This window comes from Neomonachus schauinslandi, chromosome X (genome assembly GCF_002201575.2).
Source record: "Neomonachus schauinslandi chromosome X, ASM220157v2, whole genome shotgun sequence".
Lineage (NCBI taxonomy): Eukaryota > Metazoa > Chordata > Mammalia > Carnivora > Phocidae > Neomonachus > Neomonachus schauinslandi.
This window is the reverse complement of record NC_058419.1, coordinates 16582740-16608955: the sequence shown is the minus strand read 5'-3', so window position 1 is coordinate 16608955 and position 26216 is coordinate 16582740. Positions and strand designations below refer to the sequence as shown.

General features: G+C 44.3%; 1 protein-coding gene across 1 annotated transcript; it reads right to left on the bottom strand.

The window, feature by feature from the left end:
* Positions 1-3061: 3061 nt before the first annotated feature.
* Positions 3062-3329, bottom strand: LOC110575338 (40S ribosomal protein S27-like). Its single transcript, XM_021684358.1, has one exon. It carries the CDS (start codon positions 3327-3329, stop codon positions 3078-3080), a length of 252 nt encoding a protein of 83 aa, XP_021540033.1. The 3' UTR covers positions 3062-3077.
* Positions 3330-26216: the final 22887 nt, after the last annotated feature.

Below are 26216 nucleotides of genomic sequence, written 5' to 3'. Positions count from 1 at the left end.
CAGGTTTCCAGTTCATTCCTGAATGTGCTTCTTATTTTTAAAAGAACTACCCTCCTTTCCCAAAGCATAGAAATAAAGCATAATTTTTTTAAAGATTTTATGTATTTATTTGAGAGAGAGAGTGAGAGAGAGAGCACGAGAGAGGGTAGGGGAGAGGGAGAAGCAGACTCCTTGCTGAGTGGGGAGCCCGACGCAGGGCTCGATCCCAGGACCCTGGGATCATGACCTGAGCCGCAGGCAGATGCTTCATGGACTGGGCCACCCAGACGCCCCTAAAGCATAATTTTAAAACAAAGGATTCCACCACAATTTCTAATAATAGAAAATCAAGCACCAGTGGGAGAGTGTTTTCAGGGAAAGGGAAACATTTTGAGTACCCTTCCAAACAGAACACCAAGCCAATCAGTTATTCTATTTGCACATCACATGATATATCATTCCTAATATTTTCTGGTCAAGTCCAGAAAGGTAAGGCAACATAGGCGTCTTTCTCTGTACCCCAACGGCTCTCCATGTGCCTAAGAGAGAGAGCATATCAAGTTCATTACTAGTAAGTTCCTTTTTCTAGTTTGACTCATTACTGAGAATTTCCATCTGTTTTCCAAGACATCTGAGGTCCCCAATACAATCACTGCATTAAACCTAACCTGGAAACTGCCTCTGGGATCACTTTCTCATTTCTAAGGAGCTCAACATGCAATGCAGCCGGTGCTAGAAGTAGTTGATTGCAAGAAGTATAATTATGGGTTCTCCAAGACAAGCTAAATTTGCGAGAATGGGTTGACGGTCACCACTTTAATTAAGATCCCATCTCTGTATCAGGGAAAATACTGGAACCTCACAAGTGAGCAGTAGCTCCGTGACATCAATGACAATCTGCTATGCAAAATTTGGGGGCAATCCAAATGAAAATGTGTGTACTACAGCTCTGAAAAGCTGCACCTACCCATCTCGCCTCCCCAAGTTCATCTCTCTCCTCTCCCAGAGAGCACACATCTTGTGGGCCGCTCCAATTCTCAACTGCAATACAACTGACAGATGATATTCACATGTGTCACATACTCCCATGGGTGTACTCGGGGACTACACAATTCTTGGCACGCCAGCTATTAATCGGGCCCTTTTCTCTAACTCTCATTAAAACATACTGAAACGCAAGCAGGCACAGAAGGATAACCTTGAATCCATTCCAACTTATTACTACAGTAAAGCAGTCAGCAATGTTGGTACAGTCACTCCTATCAGTAACAAGTTATTTACATTAACACTTTACAGCCAATCATAATGGTTCCTCTTGTCATGTCAGTGACCTGCCATGCTCTCTCACGCCTCCGCACATGCTCTTCCCACTGCTCCAAAAGGTCTAAAACCCCACCTAAGAAGTCCACAAAACAAGTTTGTTGACTGACTGAGGGAATGAATGAATGAAGTGCTTGCGACCTCAGATAAGCCTCCCACTGCGTTTGTAACATTTGCACATTGGGCGGCAGCCACACATCGATGAAAAATAATATTCTGTTACAAATAGGAAAGTCAACTGTGATTATGGGCAATTTTCTGAACCAGAAAGCATTGAGTAGTAAGATGCTTTGCAGCTGTACATTTTTATTAAGGACCGTTTAAATAAACATAAAACATGTTTGCCAGGAGAGGGTAAAAAGACGGATGCAAATTTCAGTCCGAAAAATAGGTACATTCATTATTTTTTGCATTTGCCTTAAAATGTGCCCCTAAAACAGCAATTACCCTTGGATGTCATTTTTGACCAGCGACAGGGACCAGAAATAGTGACTTAATTTAGGCAGGAGTTTGCTAGGACATAATATGGCTACTGTGCCTGGAGTCTTTCTTGGTCATAAAAGCAGTAAGGAAGTATGACATAACGTTGTGATGGTAAATCACAGCCCAAGCCATTTTGGTTGGCAGAATTTGAAAGACAAACATTACTTCAGGAGCAGAGAAGACGTGCCTAATTACCTCCGTGCCTGGGCTGGGTTCCCTGCAGCTTGGGTCGTTCCTGGACTCAGGTGTGTCCACACGGCCAGGGGCCACATGTGCAGGGGCAGCGTGGCCGGGGGAGTGGGGGGGAGAGTAGGCGCCTGGGGATGTGAGGACTGGCAGCCCCCCTCTGCAACCTCCTCTCCAGGGAAATCGGGCAGCTGAACCAAAGGAGAAGGCAGCCTCCAGGGGCCCTGTGGAGCCTAGAGGGAGTGAGACTGGGGAGAGAATACAGGCTGGTCCCAGCCACTCTGCCTGGGAAGTGGTGGGGAGCTGAGCCCATCATATTTATGAATCTGCCATTTTTACGTCGGGCCAGCCCAAACCACCTCCTCCTTCCCTCCTGAGGTTTCCCCATCTGGGCACAGCCAAGGCCCAAATGGGGCTGGGGACTCACCCACCCCAGGGGTAACCACTGTCTCGAGATGGAGCCTTCTTTCCTTGCTTGCTGCATTTTCAGAGCTCAGAAACCTCCATTCCTTTGTAGCTTTTATTTGACACTCACAGCCCCAGGCCCCCCTCCTTTCTTGCTTCTGTATTCTCTGTCTCTGTCTGTCTGTCTGTCTGTCTCTCTGTCCCTTTATGGAAATTGGCTGTCCTCTCATAGTAGAGTAGAATATAGCAGAATCCCAGCAAGGCTTTCCCTGGGGCGTTCATCCCTTTGCCAGAGCTTTTGCTTTTCTCTCTCATTCCTCACATGTATACCCCAAATTCCAGTAATTCTCCACCTTTTTCTTTTTAATTGCAGCAACACACACAGAACATAAAATTGACATTTTTTAAAAAAGATTTTATTTATTTATTTATTTGAGAGGGATGGTGAGAGAGAGAGAGAGAAAGGAAAAGAGAGAGCTGAGAGTAAGGGAAAGAAGAGGGACAAGCAGACTCTGCAGAGCGCGGAATCCGATGCGCAGCTCGATGCAGGGCTCAATCTCAGGACCCCGAGATCATGACCTGAGCTGAAATCAAGAGTCGGATGCCTAACCGACTGAGCTGTCCAGGCACCCCGACATTTTTTTTTTTAAATCCAAAATGTGTTTATTGGGATAGTTTCCCACTCATCTTCATTTTGGGTGCTTTTAGTGCCGCTTCTGTCTGAAGGAGCATCCCTCTGTAAGCCTTGCTTTTCCTCCTGTGGGCCGCAAAGGGCAGAGGGGCAGCCGGCAAACAACTACGGTTTGTGTGTGGCTAGAGATGGTAGTGACTTCGTAGGATCCCGGGCATTTCACATCCATGAAGCAGGAGTTGAGTCTCTTCACCAGGCGCTTCTTGTTGTGCTTCCTCTTCTCCTCTTCCAGGGATGGGTGGAGAAGGTCCTTCGTGAGGGGCATATTCTTATGGGGAGGTCGTCACCACCAGAAAGGCCATAAAATTGACGTTAACCATTTTTAAGTGTCCAGTTCAGGGGCATTAAGCCCATTCACACCGTTGTGTGCCATCTTTCTCCAGAATTCGTCTTCCCTGGCTGAAACTGTACATATTAAACAACTCTGCTTTTGCCCCACCTCAAGCCCCTGGCAACCACCATTCTGTCGCCATGAATGTGACTACTCCAGGTCCCCCACGTAAATGGAATCGTATGGTATTTTTGTGTGTGTGTGACAGGCTGATTTCATTTAGCCTAACATCTTCAGGTGTCATCTATCGTGTGTAGCAGGTGTCAGAATTTCCTCCCTTTTTAAGGCTGAGTAATACTCCACTGTATGGACATACCACCTTTTGCTTACATTGCTTCCACCTTCTAAACTTGCCTTTGAATTGTGGAAACATTAGGCATGAACACCCGAAGTGCTGAAGCTCTCCGGTGCCCCATCCTCTGCTCTCCAGAATCCTCGTCTCAGACCACCACAGCCCCCAGGTATTACTAGCACGCAGACCAGTTGCTAAGTGGTTGGCACACTCTCTTGTGCTTAATCTTCACAACAATGCAGTGAGGTGGGTGTTTCTCCCGTATAACAGAGTCTTCTACTGAGACGCAGAAAAGCTAAGCTACTTGCCTAAGGCCAAACAGTTAATATGCAGCAGAGCTTAGATTTGAAACCCCCAATCAGGCTTGTCTGACTGCAAAGCCTCTACTCAGAAGCACCACTCCCAGTGCCTACGCAAGGCCCAGAGGCCCTCTGCCACCAGTTCCTCCTGTTTGGTTTCAGATTGGGTTGGTTTGTAAGAAAAGTAGAGCTGACTCTATGCACTGACAGACCATTGACCACATGTGCCTGGAAGGGCCCTTTGGATCCTGAAATCCTGGCCATCCCCCTCTTGCATGCATGTGCGCACGCGCGTACACACACACACACGCATGTACACACACACAAAGAGTTCTGAAATCATTCTACTCTGGGGGCTGTCAGGACTTCTCTATTGCTGTTTAAACCAGGCAGCGAGCATTATTGAGATGCTGGGATTTGTTTTAACTTTGTTCATCAATTAGCCGAAAGAAGCCTGGCCTAGACTCGGGACTTGATTCATGTTCTTGGATCTGCTACTCTTCCATAAGCTATTTGTTTCATTTCCTCTCCGGAGGCAATCTGCTCTTGAATGGATTGATTACAGAGGTGCCCAGCATTTGAAAATGCTAGAAGAATTAGGCTTGAGGCTGTTGGCAGATGCTTACCTGTTCGTGTAAGTGTGCCTTAGAAGCCCAAGTGACACCACTTTCTACCAAGGAAAAGAAGGGCTGAGGGGCTTTGTGGCTGAGACTGGCGGGGGGGAGTGTGGAGGGGTGCCCCATGGAGGTGAGAAAAAGCCTAGTGGGGCCGGGAACTTGCAAATAGAAAACACAAACTCAATTGCCTCAATTTTGCTAGGAGCTGGCCAAGTCCACAGCTCTCTCTGATGCTACCCCAAAGGCTGGCCAGAGTGGTTCTGCACATGCCGGTACCCTGGGCAGCAGCAGGCCCAGCTGGGTAAACAGAAGTGCAGGAGCAAAACAAGCCAATAAATCATGGCACGGCTCTAGGCTGCCCCAGTCCCCTCCTCCCTCTTCCTTTCCAGCTCCCCCGGGTCTCCCTATCAAGCAAATGGGCCCAGGTGTCCTTTGATCTATCTCCTTGCCCTTCACAAGGGAGAAATGTATCCATAGGAAAGGTGAGCTCAGCCCCACCTGTGACCTGCCCCAGGGTTCCTTGCAGGGAGCTGTGAGCTTCACACATCCAGCTGCTAATAGCAAAAGAGAGAAGCAGACATGGGGTGTTTGAGAAGCTTAAGGTTGGCCTATGGTTAGAGGGGCCCTGGGTGGTTGACCTTTATAGAGTTACAGAGATGAATGGGCCTGTTCTCCACCTCAAGCATGAGCCATCGCTTATACTAAGCACACGGAGCCCTGATGGGACCAGAGCTAAGCTCAAACTCCACCACTGCTCCTTTGCCTTGTGGCTTGTGTTTTTCATACACTCCCTGTGCTCGAAATTTGGAGCTCTCACATTTTGAGAGCCCTCATCCTGCTAGTAAACGGATATATCGCCCACTGTTGGGTCATTGATCCACAGAGGCCTTCTTCCTCCAGGAGGCCCACACAGTGTCCTGTTCTACTGGGTAGAGCTCTTCTGACTGCTGTACCCCCAGTGCCTAGAACAGTGACAACATCTCATTGGTGCTGATTAAACACTTCTTGAGTGAATGAATGAACTGGCATAATATAATGGTGGAGGGGTCAGTCTCTGAAGTCAGAACAGAACTGCAGCCCAAGTTCTGCCAGTTTGACCTTGGGAAAGATAACTTCCCTTGGCCTTGGTTTTCTTGTCTATAAAATAATAGTATCATAAAAAGAGTAATGTGTGAATTAAAATAATGCATGCACTGAGCCAGTGCATGACCCTTAAGTCCTCAGTAAGATGTTAGTTATTATTGGGCGCCTGGGTGGCTCAGTTGGTTAAGCGACTGCCTTCGGCTCAGGTCATGATCCTGGAGTCCCGGGATCGAGTCCCGCATCGGGCTCCCTGCTCGGCAGGGAGTCTGCTTCTCCCTCTGACCCTCCTCCCCTCATGCTCTCTGTCTCTCATTCTCTCTGTCTCAAATAAATAAATAAAATCTTTAAAAAAAAAAAAAAAAAAAGATGTTAGTTATTATTATTTTGTATATCAACTCCAGGCAACTGGTCTAGATTGCTGGGGGTGCTGAATTGAGGATTCTGTGGTCTCAACCCAACTCGATGGAAAACAGTGCTCTAAGGCCTGCTGTGAGTGAAGATAGGAGAAATGGGAGCTTACTTACAGGGGATTTGCCTTCTCTGGTTTGGCCATGAAAATGGCCAACCCTGAACCATCTTGGAATACTCTTCAGGGAGAAGTACATTGTGTACATATGGCAAATTGCTTTTATCAGCCATGCAGGTGTAAGAAAAAAGCTTAAGGCTTCAGTGGGGACTGCCCCCCACAGTAAAGGCAAGGGTGGAGAGTAGGCCTGCCTACTAAAATTCCAAAACTATTCAAATAACCCACTGCTTGCCGAGGGTTGGAAGTAGCATTCTTTTTTAAAAGATTTATTTATTTATTTGAGAGAGAGAGCATGAGCGGGAGGAGAGGGCTGAGGGAGAGGGAGAGAATCCTCAAGCAGACTCCCCACTGAGCATGGAACCCCACACAGGGTTCAATCCCAGGACCCTGAGATCATGACTTGGGCCGAAATCAGGAGTCAGATGCTCAACAGACTGAGCCACCCAGGTGCCCCAGAAATAGCATTCTTCATAAAAAAAAGCAGACCCTGATGGGAAGTCACTCCCCTATTCTTGAGTCTCTGGTTCTATAAGAAGAATGACTGTCTTTCCATGTGCTTGAGTCTGTCAAATGTCACACACTATATTTCAAACATGTGAGCTGACATCATGTGAGCAATACTGCACTCATTTCCAACCCTATTTGAACTTCAAAGGACATGTCAGCCACATTAGTCCCACCTAAGTATGTGGCACTTTTGATCAACAGGTACCTGATGGCCAAGAAGACTTAAGAGGCCCATGTGTATTTAGAAATGGAGCCAAGAAAGAGAATTTTTGACTAAAGGTAAATGAACCTAAGTCTTGTAAAGTTTGAGTTCAGCTGTAAACACAAAGCACATGAAGTCAGAGAAAGTCTTAAATTCTCTATCTGAAAACGCTCCAATGACGTCATCTTGAGCCTGGGAGTGTCTCTGGGGTCTGGAGAAGTGTGAGCCAGGAAGCCTCCATGGAGAAAAAAAAAATGTTCCCCGTCACAAAGTCTCTCCAGAGACTTCTGGCTCTCAACAAAGCGGTAGGGTGGACTTGGGCTCTGAAGGGCACTGTGAGGGTAGGAGTATAACCTTTCACTCCCCATTCCCTGAACAAGCTTCACCAAACAACGAACTTGCCTTTGTACATTACTTGAAAAGTACCTAAGGAACACCCTGCTCTCCAGAAATACCTCCTTCTTGGCCTCTCTCGCAAGTCATCTTTTTTTCTTTTAACAGCTTTAGGGCTTGACATTCCTCATGATCAGAGAATTTGGACAGGGTAACTTAGGGAGGCCTTAGCAAACAAGAACACGTGACTCAAGCAAGTGGGTGCCATCTGGTCAGTTAGTAAGGCTTGTGGGCAAGGGGCACTCAATAGGGAACCAATTATGAGAGTAGTCTCAGGGCCTAAGGTCCCAGCTGAGGGGTGGGGGCGGGCAGAGACCTCAGAGATCTAATCCTAGGACCTGGCTACCTGAGGCCACCAGGGGCTGGACACAGCAGCAGAAGAGGGAGATTTGAGGGCAAAGAAAACAAATTGTTTATATTTTGCCTGGAGCCATGCTGGGCAGCACTTCTCTCAGAGTCCTACTTTCTCACCAGACAGAAGGGAGACAAAGCTGAAAGATTGCTCACCTCCTTTTCTCTGCACACCTCCCTCCCTTGCCAAATGAATTGGGTACAAAGGGGCCTGTGAATGATTGTGTTTGGCAGAAAGGCTAGGCCCCCTCTTTATGGGCTGCTTACTGATAAAGAATTTATAATAGTCATTCTCTAAATAGAAAGAATTTCATTTTCGCCTCACACCTGGGCAAAAGTATGGACAAATATTCTTTATGAATATAGATGTAAAAATCCTCAAAAAATTCAGAATAGGTGAATCCATGGAGACAAAAAGTAGATCAGTGGTTGCCAAGGGCTAGGAAGAGGGAAGAATAAGGAGTGACTGCTTAATGTGTATGGGGTTTCCTTCCGGGGTGATGAAAATGTTCTGGAATTACATAGCAGTGATGATTGCACAACAGTGTGAATGTACTAAATGCTACTGAGTTGGACACATTGAAATGGTTGAAATGGTGAATTTTATGTTATGTGTATTTTACCACAATAATAAAAAATCTTCAACAAAAATATAGTTGACCCTTGAAGAATGCAGGGGTTGATTTAACTACTGCTGACTGAAAGCCTCACCAATAACATAAACAGTCAATTAATACATATTTTGTATGTTATACATATTATATACTATATTCTTACAATAACATAAGCTAGAGAAAAGAAAATGTTATTAAGAAAATCATGAGAGAGGGGTGCCTGGGTGGCTCAGTCAGTTGAGCATCCGACTCTTGGTTTTGGCTCGGGTCATGATCTCAGGGTCGTGGGATGGAGCCCCACGTTGGGCTCTGCACCGGGCATGGAGCCTGCTTTGGATTCATTCTCTCCCTCTCCCTCTGCCCCTCCCCCGCCCTCTCTCTTTCTAAAAAAAAAAAAAAAAAGGAAAGAAAATCATGAGAGAAAATACATTTACTGTTTATTGAAAAAGATCTACATATAAGTGGACCTATGCATTTCAAGCCCATGTTGCTCAAAGGTCAACTGTACCCCAAAATTGAAATCAACAACATATAAAAAGGATTATATACAGTGACCAAATGGGATTTTTCCCAGGAATTCATTTCAATATGAAAATCAATCCCTATAATATGCTATAGTAATAGAACAAAGGACAAAAACCACATGTTCATCTCAATAGTTGCAGGACAAGTATTTGACAAAATCCAGTATCTTTTCATGATAAAAACACTCAACAAACTAGGAATAGAAAGTAACTTCCTCAGTCTGTCAAAGGGCATCTATGAAAAACTCACAGTTAACATAAAATGTAATGGTATAAAGACTGAAAGCTTTGGGGTGCCTGGGCAGCTCAGTCAGTTAAGCATCTGTCTTTGGCTCAGGTCATGATCCTGGGATCAAGCCACATGTCGGGCTTCCTGGTCAGCAAGGAGTCTGCTTGTCTCTCTCCCTCCGCCCTCCCTCCCCCTTCGTGCTCTCTATTGCCCACTCTCTCTCTCTCTCAAATAAATAAATAAAATCTTTTAGGGGTGCCTGGGTGGCTCAGTTGGTTAAGTGTCTGCCTTTGGCTCAGCTCATAATCCCAGAGTCCTGGGATCGGGTCCCGCATCGGGCTCCCTGCTCAGCGGGGTGTCTGCTTCTCCCTCTGCCTCTGCCCCTGCTCATGTGTGCTCTCTCTCTCTCTCGCAAATAAATAAAACCTTAAAAATAAAATAAAATCTTTCTTTTAAAAAAAAGACTGAAAGCTCTTTCCCTAAGATCAGGAATAATACAAAGATTTCTACTCTCACCACTTCTATTCAACATTGTACCAGAGGTTCTAACCAGGCCAATTAGGCAAGAGAAAGAAATAAAAGGCATCCATATTGGAAAGAAAGAAGTAAAAATATCCCTATTCATAGATGATATAATCTTATACGTAGAAAATTCTTTTTTTTTTTTTTAAAGATTTTATTTATTTGACAGAGAGAGACACAGCGAGAGAGGGAACACAAGCAGGGGGAGTGGGAGAGGGAGAAGCAGGCTTCCCGCGGAGCAGGGAGCCCGATGGGGGGACTCGATCCCAGGACCCTGGGATCATGACCTGAGCCAAAGGCAGACGCTTAACGACTGAGCCACCCAGGTGCCCCTATACGTAGAAAATTCTAAAGAATCTACCAAAATAACCTATTCAAGCTAGTAATCATGCTCAGCAAGATTGCAGGATACAAGATTTACAAAAAAAAAAAAGAGAGAGAGAGAGAGAGCACAAAGGAAAAAAAGAGAGAGACAAACCAAGAAACAGACTCTTAACTATAGTGAACAAACTGATGATTACCGGGGGGAGGTGGGTAGGGGGCTGGATTACACAGATTATGGAGATTAAGGAGTACACTTGTTGTGATGAGCACTGGGTGATACATGGGTGATACCTGAGGCTAACATAACACTGTATGATAACTATACTAGAATTTAAAATAAAATTTTAAAAGATCAATTGTATTACAATACATAAACCATGGACACCTTGAAAATCAAATTAAGAAAACAATTCCATTTACAATAAAGTAATAAAATAATTAGGAATAAATTTAACAAAAGAGGTGCAAGACTTGCACACTGAAAACTATAGAACATTATTGAGCAAAATAAAAGAAGACCTAAATAAATGAAAAGACATTCTTCATTGATGGATTAGAAGACATAATATTGTTATGATCGCAATACTCCCCCAAATCAATCATTTTGAATCAAACAGATGCAATGCAATCCCTAACAAAATCCCAGTGGGCTTTTCATGCAGAAATTGACATGCTGATCCTAAAATTCACATGGAAATGGCAAGAGACCAGGAGCTAAAACTATTAAAACTAAAACTCTTAGAAGATAACATAGCTATAAGTCCTCGTGACCTCGGATTAGGGTAATGGATTCTTAAATAGGACACCAAAAGCACAAGTGACAAAAGAAAAAAGAGAAGATAAATCAGACTGTGTGAAAATGTAAAGCCATTGTACCACAAACTATACCATCTAGAACATGAAAAGACAGCATGAAGAATGGGAGAAAATATTTGCAAGTCACACACCTAATAAGGGACTTACTTGTATCTCAAATATATAAAGAACTCTTACAAACTTAATAACAAAAAGACAAATGACCCAATTAAAAGTGGGCAAAAGATCTGAAAAGACATGGCCAATAAGGACATGTAAAGATGCTCAGCATCATTAGCCACCAAGAAAATGCAAATCGGAACTATAAAGAGAGAGGTGCCTGGGTGGCTCAGTCAATTAAGCGTCTGACTTTGGCTCAGGTCACAATCCCAGGGTCCTGGGATCGAGCCCCGCATCAGGCTCCCTGCTCGGCGGGAAGCCTGCTTCTCCCTCTCCCACTCCCCCTGCTTGTGTTCCCTATCTCACTGTGTCTCTCTCTGTCAAATAAATAAAATCTTAAAAAAAAAAAAAAAGAACACTATTCACGATAGCCAAAAGGTGGAAACAACTGAAATGTCCATCAACTGATAAATGGATAAAGAAAATGCAGTACATCTATACCATGGAATCTTATTCAGCCATAAAAAGAATAAACCTTAAAAACATTAAGCAAAGTGAAAGAAGCCAGACCAAAAAAAGGCTACATATTATATGATTCCATTTACATGAAATGCCCAGAAGAGCAAAATCCATACAGACAGAAAGGTTAGTGGTTGCCAAGGGCTGCGGGAGAGAAGGAATGGGAAGTGATGGCTAATGTGTAAGAAATGTCTTTCTGGTATGATGAGAATATTCTGGAACTGGATAGTGGTAATGATTGTGCCACTTTTTGAGTATACTAAAATCACTGAATTTTATACTTTAAAAGAGTACATTTTATGGCATGTGAATTACATTGCAATAAAAAAATGGGAAAAAGTTTTTTGGGGGCAATCACTCTGATTTTTGGTATGTAACTCAGAAGGAACTCATGGAATTATGTCAACTCTCATTTTCCTATTTCTATGAATAAGATTTCTCAGTCTTTATGTATATAAAGAAAGAAAATTAGAAATGGAATTGATGCTGAATACTGTGTTTCTAGCAATAAGTAATATTTATCCACGGATACCTTTTTTTTTTTTAAGATTTTATTTATTTATTTGAGACAGAGAGAATGAGAGAGAGAGAGCATGAGAGGGAGGAGGGTCAGAGGGAGAAGCAGACTCCCTGCCGAGCAGGGAGCCCGATGCAGGACTCCAGGATCATGACCTGAGCCGAAGGCAGTCGCTTAACCAACTGAGCCACCCAGGCGCCCTATCCACAGATACCTTAAAAAAAATATCACCCATTTCATTAAAGATGCATTTAAGAGGAGAAGAAGAAGGTAGCGGGAGGGGAAGAATGAAGCGGGGGAAATCGGAGGGGTAGACGAACCATGAGAGACGGTGGACTCTGAAAAACAAACAGGGTTCTAGAGGGGAGGGGGGTGGGAGGATGGGTTAGCCTGGTGGTGGGTACTGAGGAGGGCACGTTCTGCATGGAGCACTGGGTGTTATGCACAAACAATGAATCATGGAACACTTCATCTAAAACTAATGATGTAATGTATGGGGATTAACATAAGAATAAAAAAAAATAAATAGATCTATGACAAATCATAAAAAAAAAGATGCATTTAAATATAAACTTATTTTTTGTAGCTAATAATTATTTCTATTTTTTAAGATTTATTTATTTGAGAGAGAGGGAGAGCACGAGCAGGGGAAGGGGCAGAGGGAGAGAATATCCAAGTAGACTCTGTGCTGAGTGCAGAGCCCAAGCAGGGTTTGATCCCAGGACCCTGAGATCATGACCTGAGCCGAATCTAAGAGTCGGATGCTTAACTGACTGAGCCACCCAGGCTCCCCTATTTTCAAAAACTTCTAACATATATATTCTGTTCTTATCATTTGTGTACAGCAATTGTAATATTTTCAAATAATTAGTGTTTTGTGGACACAGGAAGTAAAAGTTAATTTCAATTTATAAGCATATTTTTGTTACCAAAAAGTCTGAGAGGGGGAGCATTAGACTTTTGTGTATAAAAATGTACTACCCAGGGGCACCTGGGTGGCTCAGTCGTTAAGCGTCTGCCTTCGGCTCAGGTCATGATCCCAGGGTCCTGGGATCGAGCCCCGCATCAGGCTCCCTGCTCCGTGGGAAGCCTGCTTCTCCCTCTCCCACTCCCCCTGCTTGTGTTCCCTCTCTCGCTGTCTCTCTCTGTCAAATAAATAAATAAAATCTTTTTAAAAAAAATGTACTACCTTAAGATAAAATTCTCTGGGGGAAGTGAATTAGAAATACAGATTGAGGGAGTACAGTGTTAAATGCTTAAAAAGATCTCGTTTATATGTTTTCAAATAAAATGATGGTGGGTAAAATCACTTTGGTGTTTAGATTCCATTAATACATTTAAAAGAACAAAGAAACAGTTATATTTTAAATGCTGATATTTACAATAGATTGGAAATAACATCTTTGCAACTGTTTACACTTAAGACTGTAAAACTGTATGATAAAAATGTGCAAGGGGACATTTAGTTATCAAAAGGTCAGGACACTGAGAATGGCACAGTTATCATTTATGTGGTATTCTTGTCAAAAATGGATAACGTCAATCTAATCATGAAAAAATATCAGACAACCCTCCATTGAGGAGCATTCTCCAAAGTAGCTGGTCAGTATCTTTAAAAAAGCATCAAGGGGGCACCTGGGTGGCTCAGTTGGTTAAGCAACTGCCTTCGGCTCAGGTCATGATCCTGGAGTCCCGGGATCGAGTCCCGCACCGGGCTCCCTGCTCAGCGAGGAGCCTGCTTCTCCCTCTGACCCTCCCCCCTCTCATGTACTCTCTCTCATTCTCGCTCTCTCAAATAAATAAATCAATCTAAAAAAAAAAGCATCAAGGTCATGAAAGACAGAGAAAGACTGTTACAGATTGAAAAGGACTAAGGGGACATGACAACTCAATGCGATGTGGGATCCTGGATTGGATCCTAGAACAGAAAAAAAAAAATCAGTTGAAGGACTCGGGAAATGTGAATAAACTCTGTTGTTTAGTGCAACAGACTGAATGTGTCCCCCCCACCAAATTCATATGTTGAAACCTAACCCCTAATGTGATGGCATTAGGAGGTAGGGACTTTGGGAGATAATTAGGTCACGAGGGTGGAGCCCTCATGGATGGAATGAGTGCCATTATAAAGGGGACCCCAGGGGTGCCTGGGTGGCTCAGTCAGTTAAGTGTCTGCCTTTGACTCAGGTCATGATCCTGGGGTCCTGGGATCAAGCCCTGCATCGGGCTCCCTGCTCCACGGGGAGCCTGCTTCTCCCTCTCCCTCTGCTGCTCCCCGTGCTTGTGCTCTCTCTGTCAAATAAATAAAATCTTTTAAAAAAGGGGGGGGACCCCAGAAAGCTTTTTCTCCCTCTTTCTGCCATGTGATGGCAGTCCGCAACCCAGAAAAAGGCCCTCATCCAACCATGGTGGCACCCATTTCTCAGACTTCCAGCCTCCAGTAGTGTGAGAAATAAATTTCTGTTGTTTATAAGCCACCCACTCTGTGGTACTTAGTTATAGCAGCCTGAACTAAGACATTTAGTCAGTATTATTGTACCAATGTTAGTTTCCTGGTTTGGATCACTGTACCATGGTTAAGTCAGTTAACATCAGGGAAGACTGGGCGAAGGGCATACTGGAACTCTCTGTACTATTTTTTTCAACTTTCACATAAATCTAAAATTACTTCAAAATAAAACATTTAAGAAAATCACAGGGGATTGTGAGGCAAAAACGTTTGATGATTATTGGGTTACATGAGTCACAGCGTCCATGAGACAAAAGCAAACCATTGCAGCTCTTCCTGGTTCTGAGACCCGAGAGAAACTTCTCCCCTGGTGCCCTCACCTCACACTGATGTGATAAGGTCTTTAGCATCCTCTTACAGGAAACAGCAACAAGTAGGCCTCATTTTTCTTTCTGTAGGTCGGCATTGTGCACTAAGAGGATGCTCACAGCTCTCGAGTGCAGGTGCTCTATTTATTTATTTCTTTTAAAAAGAGTGTTCTTCCTGATTACAAAAGCAATATAAACTTCTTATAGAGGGGCGCCTGGGTGGCTCAGTTGGTTAAGTGTCTGACTCTTGATTTCAGCTCAGGTCATGATCTCAGGGTTGTGAGATCAAGCCCCTCCTCGGGCTCTGTGCTGAGCATGGAGCCTGCTTAAGATTCACTCTCTCCCTCTTCCTCTGCCCCTCCCCGACCCTCCACCCCCACTTGCGTGCGCTCTCAATCTCTCTCTCAAAGTAAAAAAAATATAATAAACTTCTTATAGAAATTTTGGAAAACAAAAATAGCTACAAAGAAGAAAATAAAAATGTCTGCAATTACATACTATGATGAGTAATTTGGGCTATTTCCTCCTAGTCTTTTTCCACGCATATATACATGATTGGGGGGGGGCTTTTAATAAAAATACCAATCATCCCAATATAACTGCAAATTACCTTTTTTTTTACAATTACAATATAAGACTATCTCTCCACATCATGACATTTTTGTCCTACATTCTAAATCATAAATGTTGGGGTGCCTGGATCGTTCAGTTGGTTAAACGTCTGTCTTCAGCTCAGGTCATGATCCCAGGGTCCTGGGATCGAGTCTCGCATCGGGCTCCTTGCTCAGTGGGGAGTCTGCTTTTCCCTCTCCCTCTGCCCCCTATCCCCTGGCTGTGTGCTCTCTCTCGCTCGCTCACTCTCTCTCTCTCAAATAAATAACATCTTAAAAAAAATAAAATAAAAAATAAATTTTACTTAGTTAACATTCATGATTTAAATTAAATTTTTTTTTAATCACAAGATAAAATTCCTTTGTGTGGATGCACCAAAATCGATGTCACTGACCCGCTATTATGAGATCTTGTGCTCGTCAACCCTACAGAGCCAGGGTCTCTGTTTCCACCATACTCTCTGCCTGCCGGGTAGGCACTTAGACCAAGAAAATGGACCAACAGACATTTGTGGCTAATAAATGCCAAAGAAGATAGGGTTTCTGCTCTACCAAAACATAAGCAAGTCTCAGAATATTGCTTCCTAGTGGATGATGGTGAGGTGTGGTGCCTATCTCCCTGAACCCCTATTTAGAAAAATGTTTGAGTCTAATGATGTATTTATATGTTGGCTAATTGAATAAAAAAAGAGAAAAAAAGAAAAATGTTTGAGTATATCCCCAAATATTATATAATTTCAATATACTTACTTATATATTTAATTTATGCATATGTACTTAAGTACATATATATTGCCGATTTACAAATTATATTAACGTACTGCATACTAACAAAATAATTGTGGACATTATATAATATATACAAAACCAGAAATTTATAAATTATGCATGAGAAATTTGTAAATTCTAATCAGGCACTCCTGAATTTTAGTGTGTCTGTTTTACATCATAAAGCATATACAGAAAATAGACATTTAAAAGTGATAAAATAAAGAGGCAATGGGAATAGACGTTCTAACATTTTCTTTCTGCCCCTCAATGTACACACACATCTCCGCTCTGGAGATGGAGTGGGGTGAATGGAGAAATCTCCAACTTTACCCATTATTTGCTTGGAAAGAGGCAGCATGTCACTTGTCCTAACACCTTCAAATAGCTCCTGAAAGCATCCTCAGTCAGGAAGTCCACCTCAAACCCTCTTGGACCCCTCTAGGCATTTCAAATTGGCTCCTGCAGAGGATTGCTGACCTCTGTGCCACATGGCCGTTCGTTACACTGCTGGTGTGTTGTCTATTGACTTTAGATTGTTGGAGCCTGTAAGGCAAGAGGCAGGCCATTAATCTGTCCAGCACTTAGCATGCTGTTAGCCTTCATTGTTAGAGGCCACTGTGATTTGTAGACCAAACACAGGCCCTGGAGTCAGAAAACCTGGGTTTTGGTCCTTTCTCTGCCCCTTGCTTCATTGTGTGACCTTGGGCAAGCCCATTTATCTCTCTGAAGGAAGCCACAGTGTGCCACGGGGGGGCAATGTGACAAGCAGAAGAGACATACACCCTAGAATCAGCCAGACTTGGCTCAAATCTCAGCCCTGCCATGGGGTGCTATGCAATCTGGGGCAAGCTTATCTTCTCTCAGCTTTCGTGTTCTCATTTTCAATTGGGGGATAATAATACCACCTATCTCACAGGCTTGTGAAAAGTTACTAGAATAACACTTAATGAACATTTGATGAATCTGACATTTAAAGGTAAGTAGAATTCCTGAATGTCCAAGTCCTCCAAAATCATCTGTTCCAACCCCCTCACTCCACAGATGAGCATACTGAGGACAAGACCCGGGAAGGGGGTTTGTCCAAGGCCACACCCTGAACTCCGTCTCTTCTATAGTCAGCAAACCTGGATTCTCATTAGGGTGCTAGTGTTAGCTCCAGGTGAATTCCCCTTAAGCACCCCTTTGCTTGCAACAGACATGTAATAGTTATTTTTCTACATATGAGGGGAGGAGAGGGAAGGGAGGAGAAGAACCATGACACTAAACTAAGGCCCACAGTTCAGATAAAAACATTCAGCCATCCAGAAAGAATTTGGGTGACAATAACATTCATGAAAATGGCTCACATTCGATGGACCACGTATTACTCCAGGCACTTTTCACACATCAATGTACTTAATCCTCACAATAGCTTCATAATCCCCATTTTACAGCTGAGGAAATGGGCTCAGAAAAATTTTGCACTTGCCCATGGTAATACACTGGGAGAGCTAGGATTCCAACCGAGGTGATCTGTCTCGGGCAGTGGTTCTCCAACTTGAGCAAACACTGGAATCACTGGGAGAGCTTGTTCAAACACAGATGACTGGGTCCCACCTTCAGAGTGTCTGATCAAGCAGGTCTGGGATGGGGCCCAAGAATTTCTATTTCTAATGAGTTCCCAGGTGAGACTGCTGCTGTTGGTAGAAGGGCTACAGTTTTGAACATCAATAGTATATGATTCTACAGTCGACCACCTTATTACACTACCCAGGTCATCCTCTTGCAAAATCCTTCATTGACCCCTCCACAACCTTAAGATAAAACACAGATGCCTCCTTAAAACACACAGGGCATTTCGTGATCTGGCCTTAGTTAGCTTTCTAATCTCATCTCCTTCTGGTACCCTCCATTCACTCCATATCCATCCTCCAAAGCTATTTCCCATTTCAGAATGTACCAGAAGCTCTCTCTGGCTTCTGTCTGTATTTGCTATTCCTTCTGTCTAGGATGCCTGCACTCTCACATGCTCCTCGCATCAACACTTAACTAACTTCTTGTGCTTTAAGGTTAGAGATTCAGCTGAAACATTACCTCCTTCCAGAAACCTAACAGAATCCTACTTCCTACCCCCTCTCCACGCTGGAGTGAGGGGCCTCTCTGGGGTCCCCAGTTCTCTGGCCTTCTTTCCTGCTCTCACTATCCTGTAATTTTCTATACAGTGGTTTCCCCTATGACCCCGAGGGACCTATTTTATTCATATCGGTATCCCCAGTACCTGATACATGGTAAATGCTTGTTAAATGAATGTACAAGGTTGATAGTTGGGGAGTGTCACCAGAACCCAAATAACAATATTAAAAACTGTTTGGTGAGGGGCGCCTGGCTGACTCAGTTGGTACAACATGCAACTCTTGATTTCCAGGTTGTAAGTTCAAGCCCCACATTGGGTGTAGAGATTTCTTAAAAATAAAATCTTAAAAAAAGTTTTAAAAAAATCAATAAATAAAAAATACAAACTGGTGAAAATATAGAATCAGAAAAAGCAAACTGCCTCTTGCTGTAAGCCTGCCCCAGTCACACAGAACTGATCAACCATTCTTTTCCCCATTGCCTGTCTCCCTTTCACCCTTTCCCTTCCTCCCCAACTCCGTGTCCAGTGCCGGATATACTCTGCCTATGCTCCTCAGGCTACATTTCCAGTCCCTCTGCCCCAGTCTCTGATTGCCTCCAGATTGCCATGAAAACTGCCCCCTTTTGCTGTGGGGTGAGAACCTGTCTCTGGCAACACTGTAGAACTTTAGCCAACCCCAGTTTGCAGGGATGTGTGCCCCTTCCCTCAAAAGTAGGGAAGATCAGTGAGGCGCCTGGGTGGCTCAGTCATTAAGCGTCTGCCTTCGGCTCAGGTCATGATCCCAGGGTCCTGGGATCGAGCCCTGCATCGGGCTCCCTGCTCCACGGGAAGCCTGCTTCCCCCTCTCCCACTCCCCCTGCTTGTGTTCCCTCTCTTGCTGTGTCTCTCTCTGTCAAATAAATAAATAAAATTTTTTAAAAAGTAGGGAAGATCAGGAATGGAAGGAGAGGGTTGTGGGCATATATCCTGGGTGACATGGATTTCAACTCTCTTTCCAGATTGTGGCTGATTCTCTTTAGGGAAGTCGTTTTCACCCTCTTAGGAGAAATGGAATGGGATCATTTCTCATGATTTTTTTTTTTCTCTTTCTGACATGAAGGCAAATAATGAAAGCTGGTTGGCCCTGTGATTTACGAGTTCCTTGAAATGAGGAGATCTAAGAAGCATAAGATCAGCAGAGATCTAAGAAGCATAAGACAAGTTTAATATTTATAATTTGCTCCTCCCAGTGACTGGCCTCAAGCTTCATCAAAAGAGTTGTGGGTCAGCCAAAGCAAACAGTAGGGGGAGTTATACTTTGTAAAGTGTAACTATGAGATAGGGCCAACCAGCTCTTGTGGAAGTTCAAATAGAGTCACTTAACAAACAACAACTACAACAAGCAGCAGCAACGACAAACACTGGGAAGGAGAAAGATTCTGATTTCCAGAGTTACATCATAATATTCAGAATGACCAGTTTTTTAACAAAAAATTATGATACCTGCAAAGTAGACCATACCCAGGAAAAAACAAAACAACCACTAGAAACTGTCCCTGAGGAAGCCAAAATGTTGGGCTTTTTAGACAAAGATTCAAGTCAGCCATTTTAAATATGTCCAAAGAGCTAAAGGATACCATGTCTAAAGAACTAAAGGAATGTGTGAGAACGAGGTCTCAATAAAGAGAGAATATCAATAAAGAGGTAGAAATTAGTTTTTAGAAGAACCAAATAGAAATTCTGGAGTTGAAAAGTACAATAACTGATGTGAAAAATTTACTAGAGAAAAATTTGCCACAGATTTGAACAGGCAGAAGAAAAAAATCAGCAAATTTGAAGATGTTGATATCCAATGTGAGAAACAGAAAGAAAAAGGAAAAAAGAAAAATGACCAGAGCCTGAGAGACCTGTGGGACACCCTCAATGTACAACATAAACATAAGGGAAGTCTCAGAAGGAGAGAAGAGAGAAAGAAGCAGGAAGAATATTTGAAGAAATAATAGCAAAAACCTCCCCAAATCTGATGAAAAATATTAATCTACACATCCAAAAAGTTCAACTAACTCCAAGCAGGATAAACTCAAAAAGGTCTGCACCTAGTTACATCATAAGCAAACTGTCAAAAGCCAAAGGCAAGGAGATAATCTTGAAAACAGCAAGAGACAAGTCACTCATCACATACAAAGGATCCTCAATAAGATTAGCAGTTGATTTCTTATCAGAAACTAGGGAGGCATGAAGGCAGTGGGATGATATAGTCAACGTGTTGAAAGGCAAAAGCTATCAACTGAGAATTCTATACCCAGCAAAATGATCCTTAAAAATGAAGGAGAACATTATTCAGCCACAAAAAAAAAAAAAAAAAAAAAAATGAAATCTTGCCATCTGCAACAACCTGAATGGACCTTGAGGGCATTATGCCAAGTGAACTAAGTCAGAGAAAGACAAATATCATATGATCTCACTTATATGTAGAACCAAAAACACTAACCCAAGCTCATAGATACAGAGAACAGACTAGTGGTTGCCATAGGTGGGGATGCTAGGGGTGGGCAAAGTGGGTGAAGGGGTCAAAAGATACAAACCTCCAGTTATAAAATAAGTAAGTCACGGGAGTGGAATGTACAGCATGGTGACTATAGTTCATAATACTGTATTGCATATTTGAAAGTTGCCAAGAGAGCAGATCTCAAAATTCTTTGTCACAAGAAAAAACTTTTTTTATAAGTATATATGGTAACAGATGTTACTAGACTTACTGTGGTGATCATTTTGCAATATATGCAAATATCGAATCATCATGTCATACACCTGTAACTAATACAATATTATATGTCAATTATACCTCAGTTAAAAAAAGAGCGGGGGCGCCTGGGTGGCTCAGTTGGTTAAGCAACAGCCTTCGGCTCAGGTCATGATCCTGGAGTCCCGGGATCGAGTCCCGCATCGGGCTCCCTGCTCAGCGAGGAGCCTGCTTCTCCCTCTGACCCTCCCCCGTCTCATGTACTCTCTCTCATTCTCGCTCTCTCAAAAAAAAAAAAAAAATTTTTAAAAAAAAAAAAAAAGAGCGGAGGGCACCTGGGTGGCTCAGTCAGTTAAGCATCTGACTCTTGGTTTCAGCTCAGGTCATGATCTCAGGGTCGTGGGATCGAGCCCAGCAATGGGCTCCGCACTCAGCGTGGCACCTGCTTAAGATTCTCTTTCTCCCTCTGCCCCACCCCGCCATCTGCTCTCTAAATAAATAAATAAAATCTAAAAAAAAAAGAGAGGGGAAAATGGCAAAGGGAGTCCTTCAGGCTGAATGAAAGGACGCTAGATAGTAACTCAAATCCACACAAAGAAATAAAGAGCACCAGTGCACATAATATTAATATTTATAGGTAAATTTTAAAGATATTAATGCATTTGTAACACCTTTTTCCCATCTGATTGAAAAGATAACTGCACAAAGCAATAGGTATGGATCTATGTTGACAGGTACATCATGTAAAAGAAGGTAATGATGATGCTCATTTTACAGATCAAGAGCCAAGGCATGCCCAAACAGAGGCATGGGGAGGTAGTGAGCCTTGCCAAGGTCACACTACAGTCCAGAGGCAGAGGTAAGAATCGAACACATGCCTGCCTGCTAGCAGAGCCCATGAGTTTAAAGCCCTTTCTATGCTGTGTAAGACCCTGAGCCTCTCCACCTAGCTGCCAGAGGGGGCTCTTTGGAAGAAGCTCAAAACATCCCATCAGAGAAGGTCCTTGAAACAGCTCCTCCTTCATAGATTTCTACTGTATTACTCACAGTGCCCCCAGCAGAGGGCTAGGCACTCAGCAGATACTCCATAATCCCAGTTGAACTGAGTTCACCCAGAGTGATCTACATAGTTCAGGGACCTAAGGACAAAGCAGCTTTCGCAAGGGAATGGCAAGACTAAGTATCATTCACTAAGTGCTTCCCATTGTGCCGGGCACCATGCTAAGTGTTCATATGCATTCAAGTTATCTAGTTGCATTCATGTAAGAACCCTGTGAATTAGGTCCTAGGACTACCTTGTTTTATAGAATGAGAAAACTATGGCACCAAGCATTTAAATAATTTAAGCACGGTCCCACAGCTCGTGAGTGCCAGAGCCAGAATGTGACCTCAGACAGTCTGACTCCAGAGCCTGTGCCCGCTCCACGTGACCACACGAGTTCTGAGGATTTTCCAGCTATAGATATAGTTTCCAAATGAGTTGACATCCAGAGCCAGTAGTATGATTTCAGAAGTGCCAGAAAGGTGCCTTCTCTCAATATCCCTTTATTAACCCTCCCACTTGCTGGCCAATGCCTGAAATTCCACTGATAGAGATATATTCCTTTGGCTTAAGTTCCTGTCCCCCGAAACAAAGACCTAGGAAAGGGCACACAAGCTGCTGTGATATTCTTTCTGGAGAGATGCTTTTACTGTGCACATGCAGACAGCTAACATAAGATGCCATCATGTCAGGGGAGGGAAAAACACAAGAGCAGGAGGGCCTGAGGCTCCATGGGAGAGAAAGGAACAAGGTAGAGACCAACAAGAGACAAATGTTACTGTTTTGGAGAGGACCAGCCCTGGTCAGAGGACAGTCACTGCTCTGCAAACATCCTCCCAGACAGCATTGAGTTTCTGAGAAGGAAAGCTTCATGCGGGAGCCTTTGGAGCAAGGCTCTTCAGGGGAAATGGTGATGAAAACCCCAGGGTTGTCTGTTTGTCCCGAAGTGCCCTCAGTTAGCTCTGAGATACTACTCCGCACAAATTCCTCTGATGGTCATACGGTTATGGCTACCTGGGAAACAACTCCTGTCTGAAAGCAAGAGGAAGGGGGCTGAGGAACAGTTTGGGGGAAGGACCTCCTGCTGTGGAGGTTGCAGCTGAGAGCTCTGCTTTTCCAGCCAGCTGCAGGGAGTAGTGGGGGGAAGTGCTCTTGCCTGGGCTTGGCTCTGCCCTTGATGGCTGTATGACCTTGAACAAGTCATTCTGGCTGGTGCTTTCTCTCCCAGCCCTCACTTGCCTTCTGTGTGCTGATGGCCTAGCCTTACACTAAACCTCCCCGCTGAGCTACAGCTGTTGTCCTAGGTGGGCGGGGGTCCCCTCCAGAGAACACTTACAAAAATAAACATCCCTTAATTTCATACATCCATCTATAAGACAAAGAATGTTCCCTGCAGCCTGACCTCAGAACCCGTGTTCTTTGCTATACCATGTTTTAATTCCGGGATCACACTTCAGAGCTGTGGGACCTGGATTAATGTACCTGAGCCTCAGTTTCCTGGTCTGTAAAATGGGGATATAATCATACTTGCCTGCCATATATTAAGCCCTGTGCCTGGCACATACTGAGTGCTCAATACGTGCTTTTAAAAGAGAATAAATGAGCAATGGTTGGATTTGATTCCCAAATTTGTGTTTTTTTAAGCAGAAGATTGGTTCCTTTCTCTATTTTTGAGACATTTAAATCAAATGAAAGCCAAATCAAGCTTTAGAAACGCTGGGTAAAGCCTTCTCATCTACCTTATAAGCTAGCCTAGGGGCCGGCCCCTAAACTTGCAAGGACACACATGCCACCCGGTACTTCATAAATGCTCTCTACCACACTGCCAGGGAGGAGCAGAGAGATTGCCACCATCTGCCTGGAGACTCAGTGTGGTCTCTTTGTTGGGACTTCTGGGGTATTGGGACTTGTCCCCCCACCCCCGCACCCTGTTTTCCCAATCACTCCCTCCTGATGCCAGAAAGGTCTGCGTGGTCTTCTGAGGAAACTTAATCCAAAAATATCTACCCTATCAGCTCTCATCCTAGCACTGTGGCCTCCACCCACAGAGGCTTTTTGCCTCCTAGAGTCTTGTTAACAGGCGTGTATACCTGCTATGCCCCAGGCTCTTATCAACTAAACCCCAACTCGCAGTTCAACCTTAGCAGGACTCGACAGCGTGGGACACAGGATGAGTATGTGACATAGAGGGCCTGTCTCACAGCGGGAAGGCAAGTGGTGCCAAGGGAGGTGGGGGGCTGGGGGCCAGAGCCTCTGCCCCGACCTCACTGCACACAGCTCTGGTGACCCTCCCTCCAGTCTGCCTAAAGCTCCAGGAAGAAATGAAATCCAGCATCTGAGCAGCCCAAGATTGGACCATCAAGTCATACCAATTTGGGCTAATGGGTGCCGAGGAGGCTGGTCTATATTATGGACCATTTTTCAAAAAGATACAGTTTTATGACTGCCCAGCCGGTACAGTAGCATGTGGAACTAATAGCTAACCAAGAGCTGCCAAGTCCCAGGCCTGCCAGATCTGTTTAATGACAAGATAAGAACCATTTATAATTAGCACATTTGGTCTGTAAATGGGCCCCACTATACTCCTAGCCAACAGTTTGTTCCCAGGGTTGCAATGAGCATGTACCCACAATGCTTCCTCCATTTTTAACAGGATCTCAAAGCAAACTCAATCTTTATGAAGCCCAGTCCCTGGCAGACGCTCCCAAATGCTGAGACAGGGCCATCCAAAGCAGGGACAGAAGTTGGCCGTAGCCGGATCATCAAAAAAGCAGTACTGTGGGGGAAATGAAACCCTCACCTTCGTTACAATGAACCACCAGCACCCCGAGAAGGGAATGGCCTCCCACTCCCTTATCTGCTAGGAATATGCAGTCTCCCAAACATCTACGGGACATGCTTTTTTGGCGGGCATCAAATCAGGAGTAGGACGTAGTCAGAAGCCAGAGATGCAACTTTTTGGTTACAGCAAATGAAACTATTAGTAAAAGACATCCCCAGCAAGTCAGCGGGACACCCACTTCGGTTTCCTCCCAAGGAAACGGAATGCACAAGGATCCTGTGTGCCTTCTCCCATCATGGTCAAACACACACTCACACACACTCACACTTCACACACAAGTCCTTTGTTGAGCTTTGAGGAAGGAAATGGGAAATTTAAAAGAGCCTGAGAAGCCATTTTATTTTATTTTCGGGGGCTTCTCACCATCCTGGCAAAGGAGCCAACACCAAGTGATACAGACTGCAGCCCCTCTCATGGAGCCTGACTTTTCATCCTAGAGGTAAAGCAGAGAAATTGCGGGGCTCAGGGCCAGAGAAGCTTTATCTGATGAGGGAAATCACTGTAGGCTCTGAAAGTAACCCCAGGTTGGCCTTGCAGGTGTGGTGGGTTTGTGTTTTGGTGGAGTGAACACATAAAAGAGGGGAGTGTGTGCAAAAAAAAACCAAACCCCAAGGAAAAGCTCCCCAAAACCCATTGGAGCTGGATCTGAAGAGGCAGCCAAACAGAGAGAGGCTCACCCTCTCCTTTCCAGCTCCTTTGCTCTCTGTACTGATGGGCTAATTCGGAGTTCGTGAAGATGTACACACAGGTAGTACGTGCCCCTAAAAAACTGGGCCCGGCAACAATGGTGGGGGAGGCCAGGGGTACCTGGGGCTGTTTCCTCAGAAAACTGGATAAGGAGGTTGTAGATCGCCAAGGGACGAGAAGATTCTAGACAGAGTGAAAGCGTAAAGGCACAAATGAGCATGGCGGGTGGCAGGGGTACTAGGGACCCAGATGAGGCCTGGCTTGAATGGAGGGCCCCAGGCTGGGAGTGCTGAGAGGTGAAGAAGTGGAAAAAAAAAAAAAAAAACCCCAACAGATTGTACTTGTCAGATACTACAGGTTATTGGCATGAGAGTGTTCCCTGCCCTTCCCTCAGGAAAAAATGTTTGCAGATCCATGTGAGGCTACGTGCTGTGCGCTCCAGCATGATGTCCGCTTAGCCGCCTCACGTCTGGGAAATACACCGCTTGTCTTCAAAGATCTGTCGGGTCCTAGGGAACCTGGTTGAGGTTCTTTCTCAGATGAAATACAGCAAGCTGGGCCAGCTGTGCCTGACATTTCCTGAGTGAAGCAAGGAGGGCTGTGCCTGGCTCTGCCTTGTCTGGGAGGGGAAACATTCCGGAAGGAGCCCGCACTCCCAGCCCCTACTCGGCCTCCCTGCTTCCACTCTGCTCTCTCGGCCCCAGAGTTGGGAGCCCTCTCAAATGTGTTGGGTTGAAGGTTGAGAATAAATCCTGGATGTGGGTGGTTTTTTTTTTTTCTTCCAA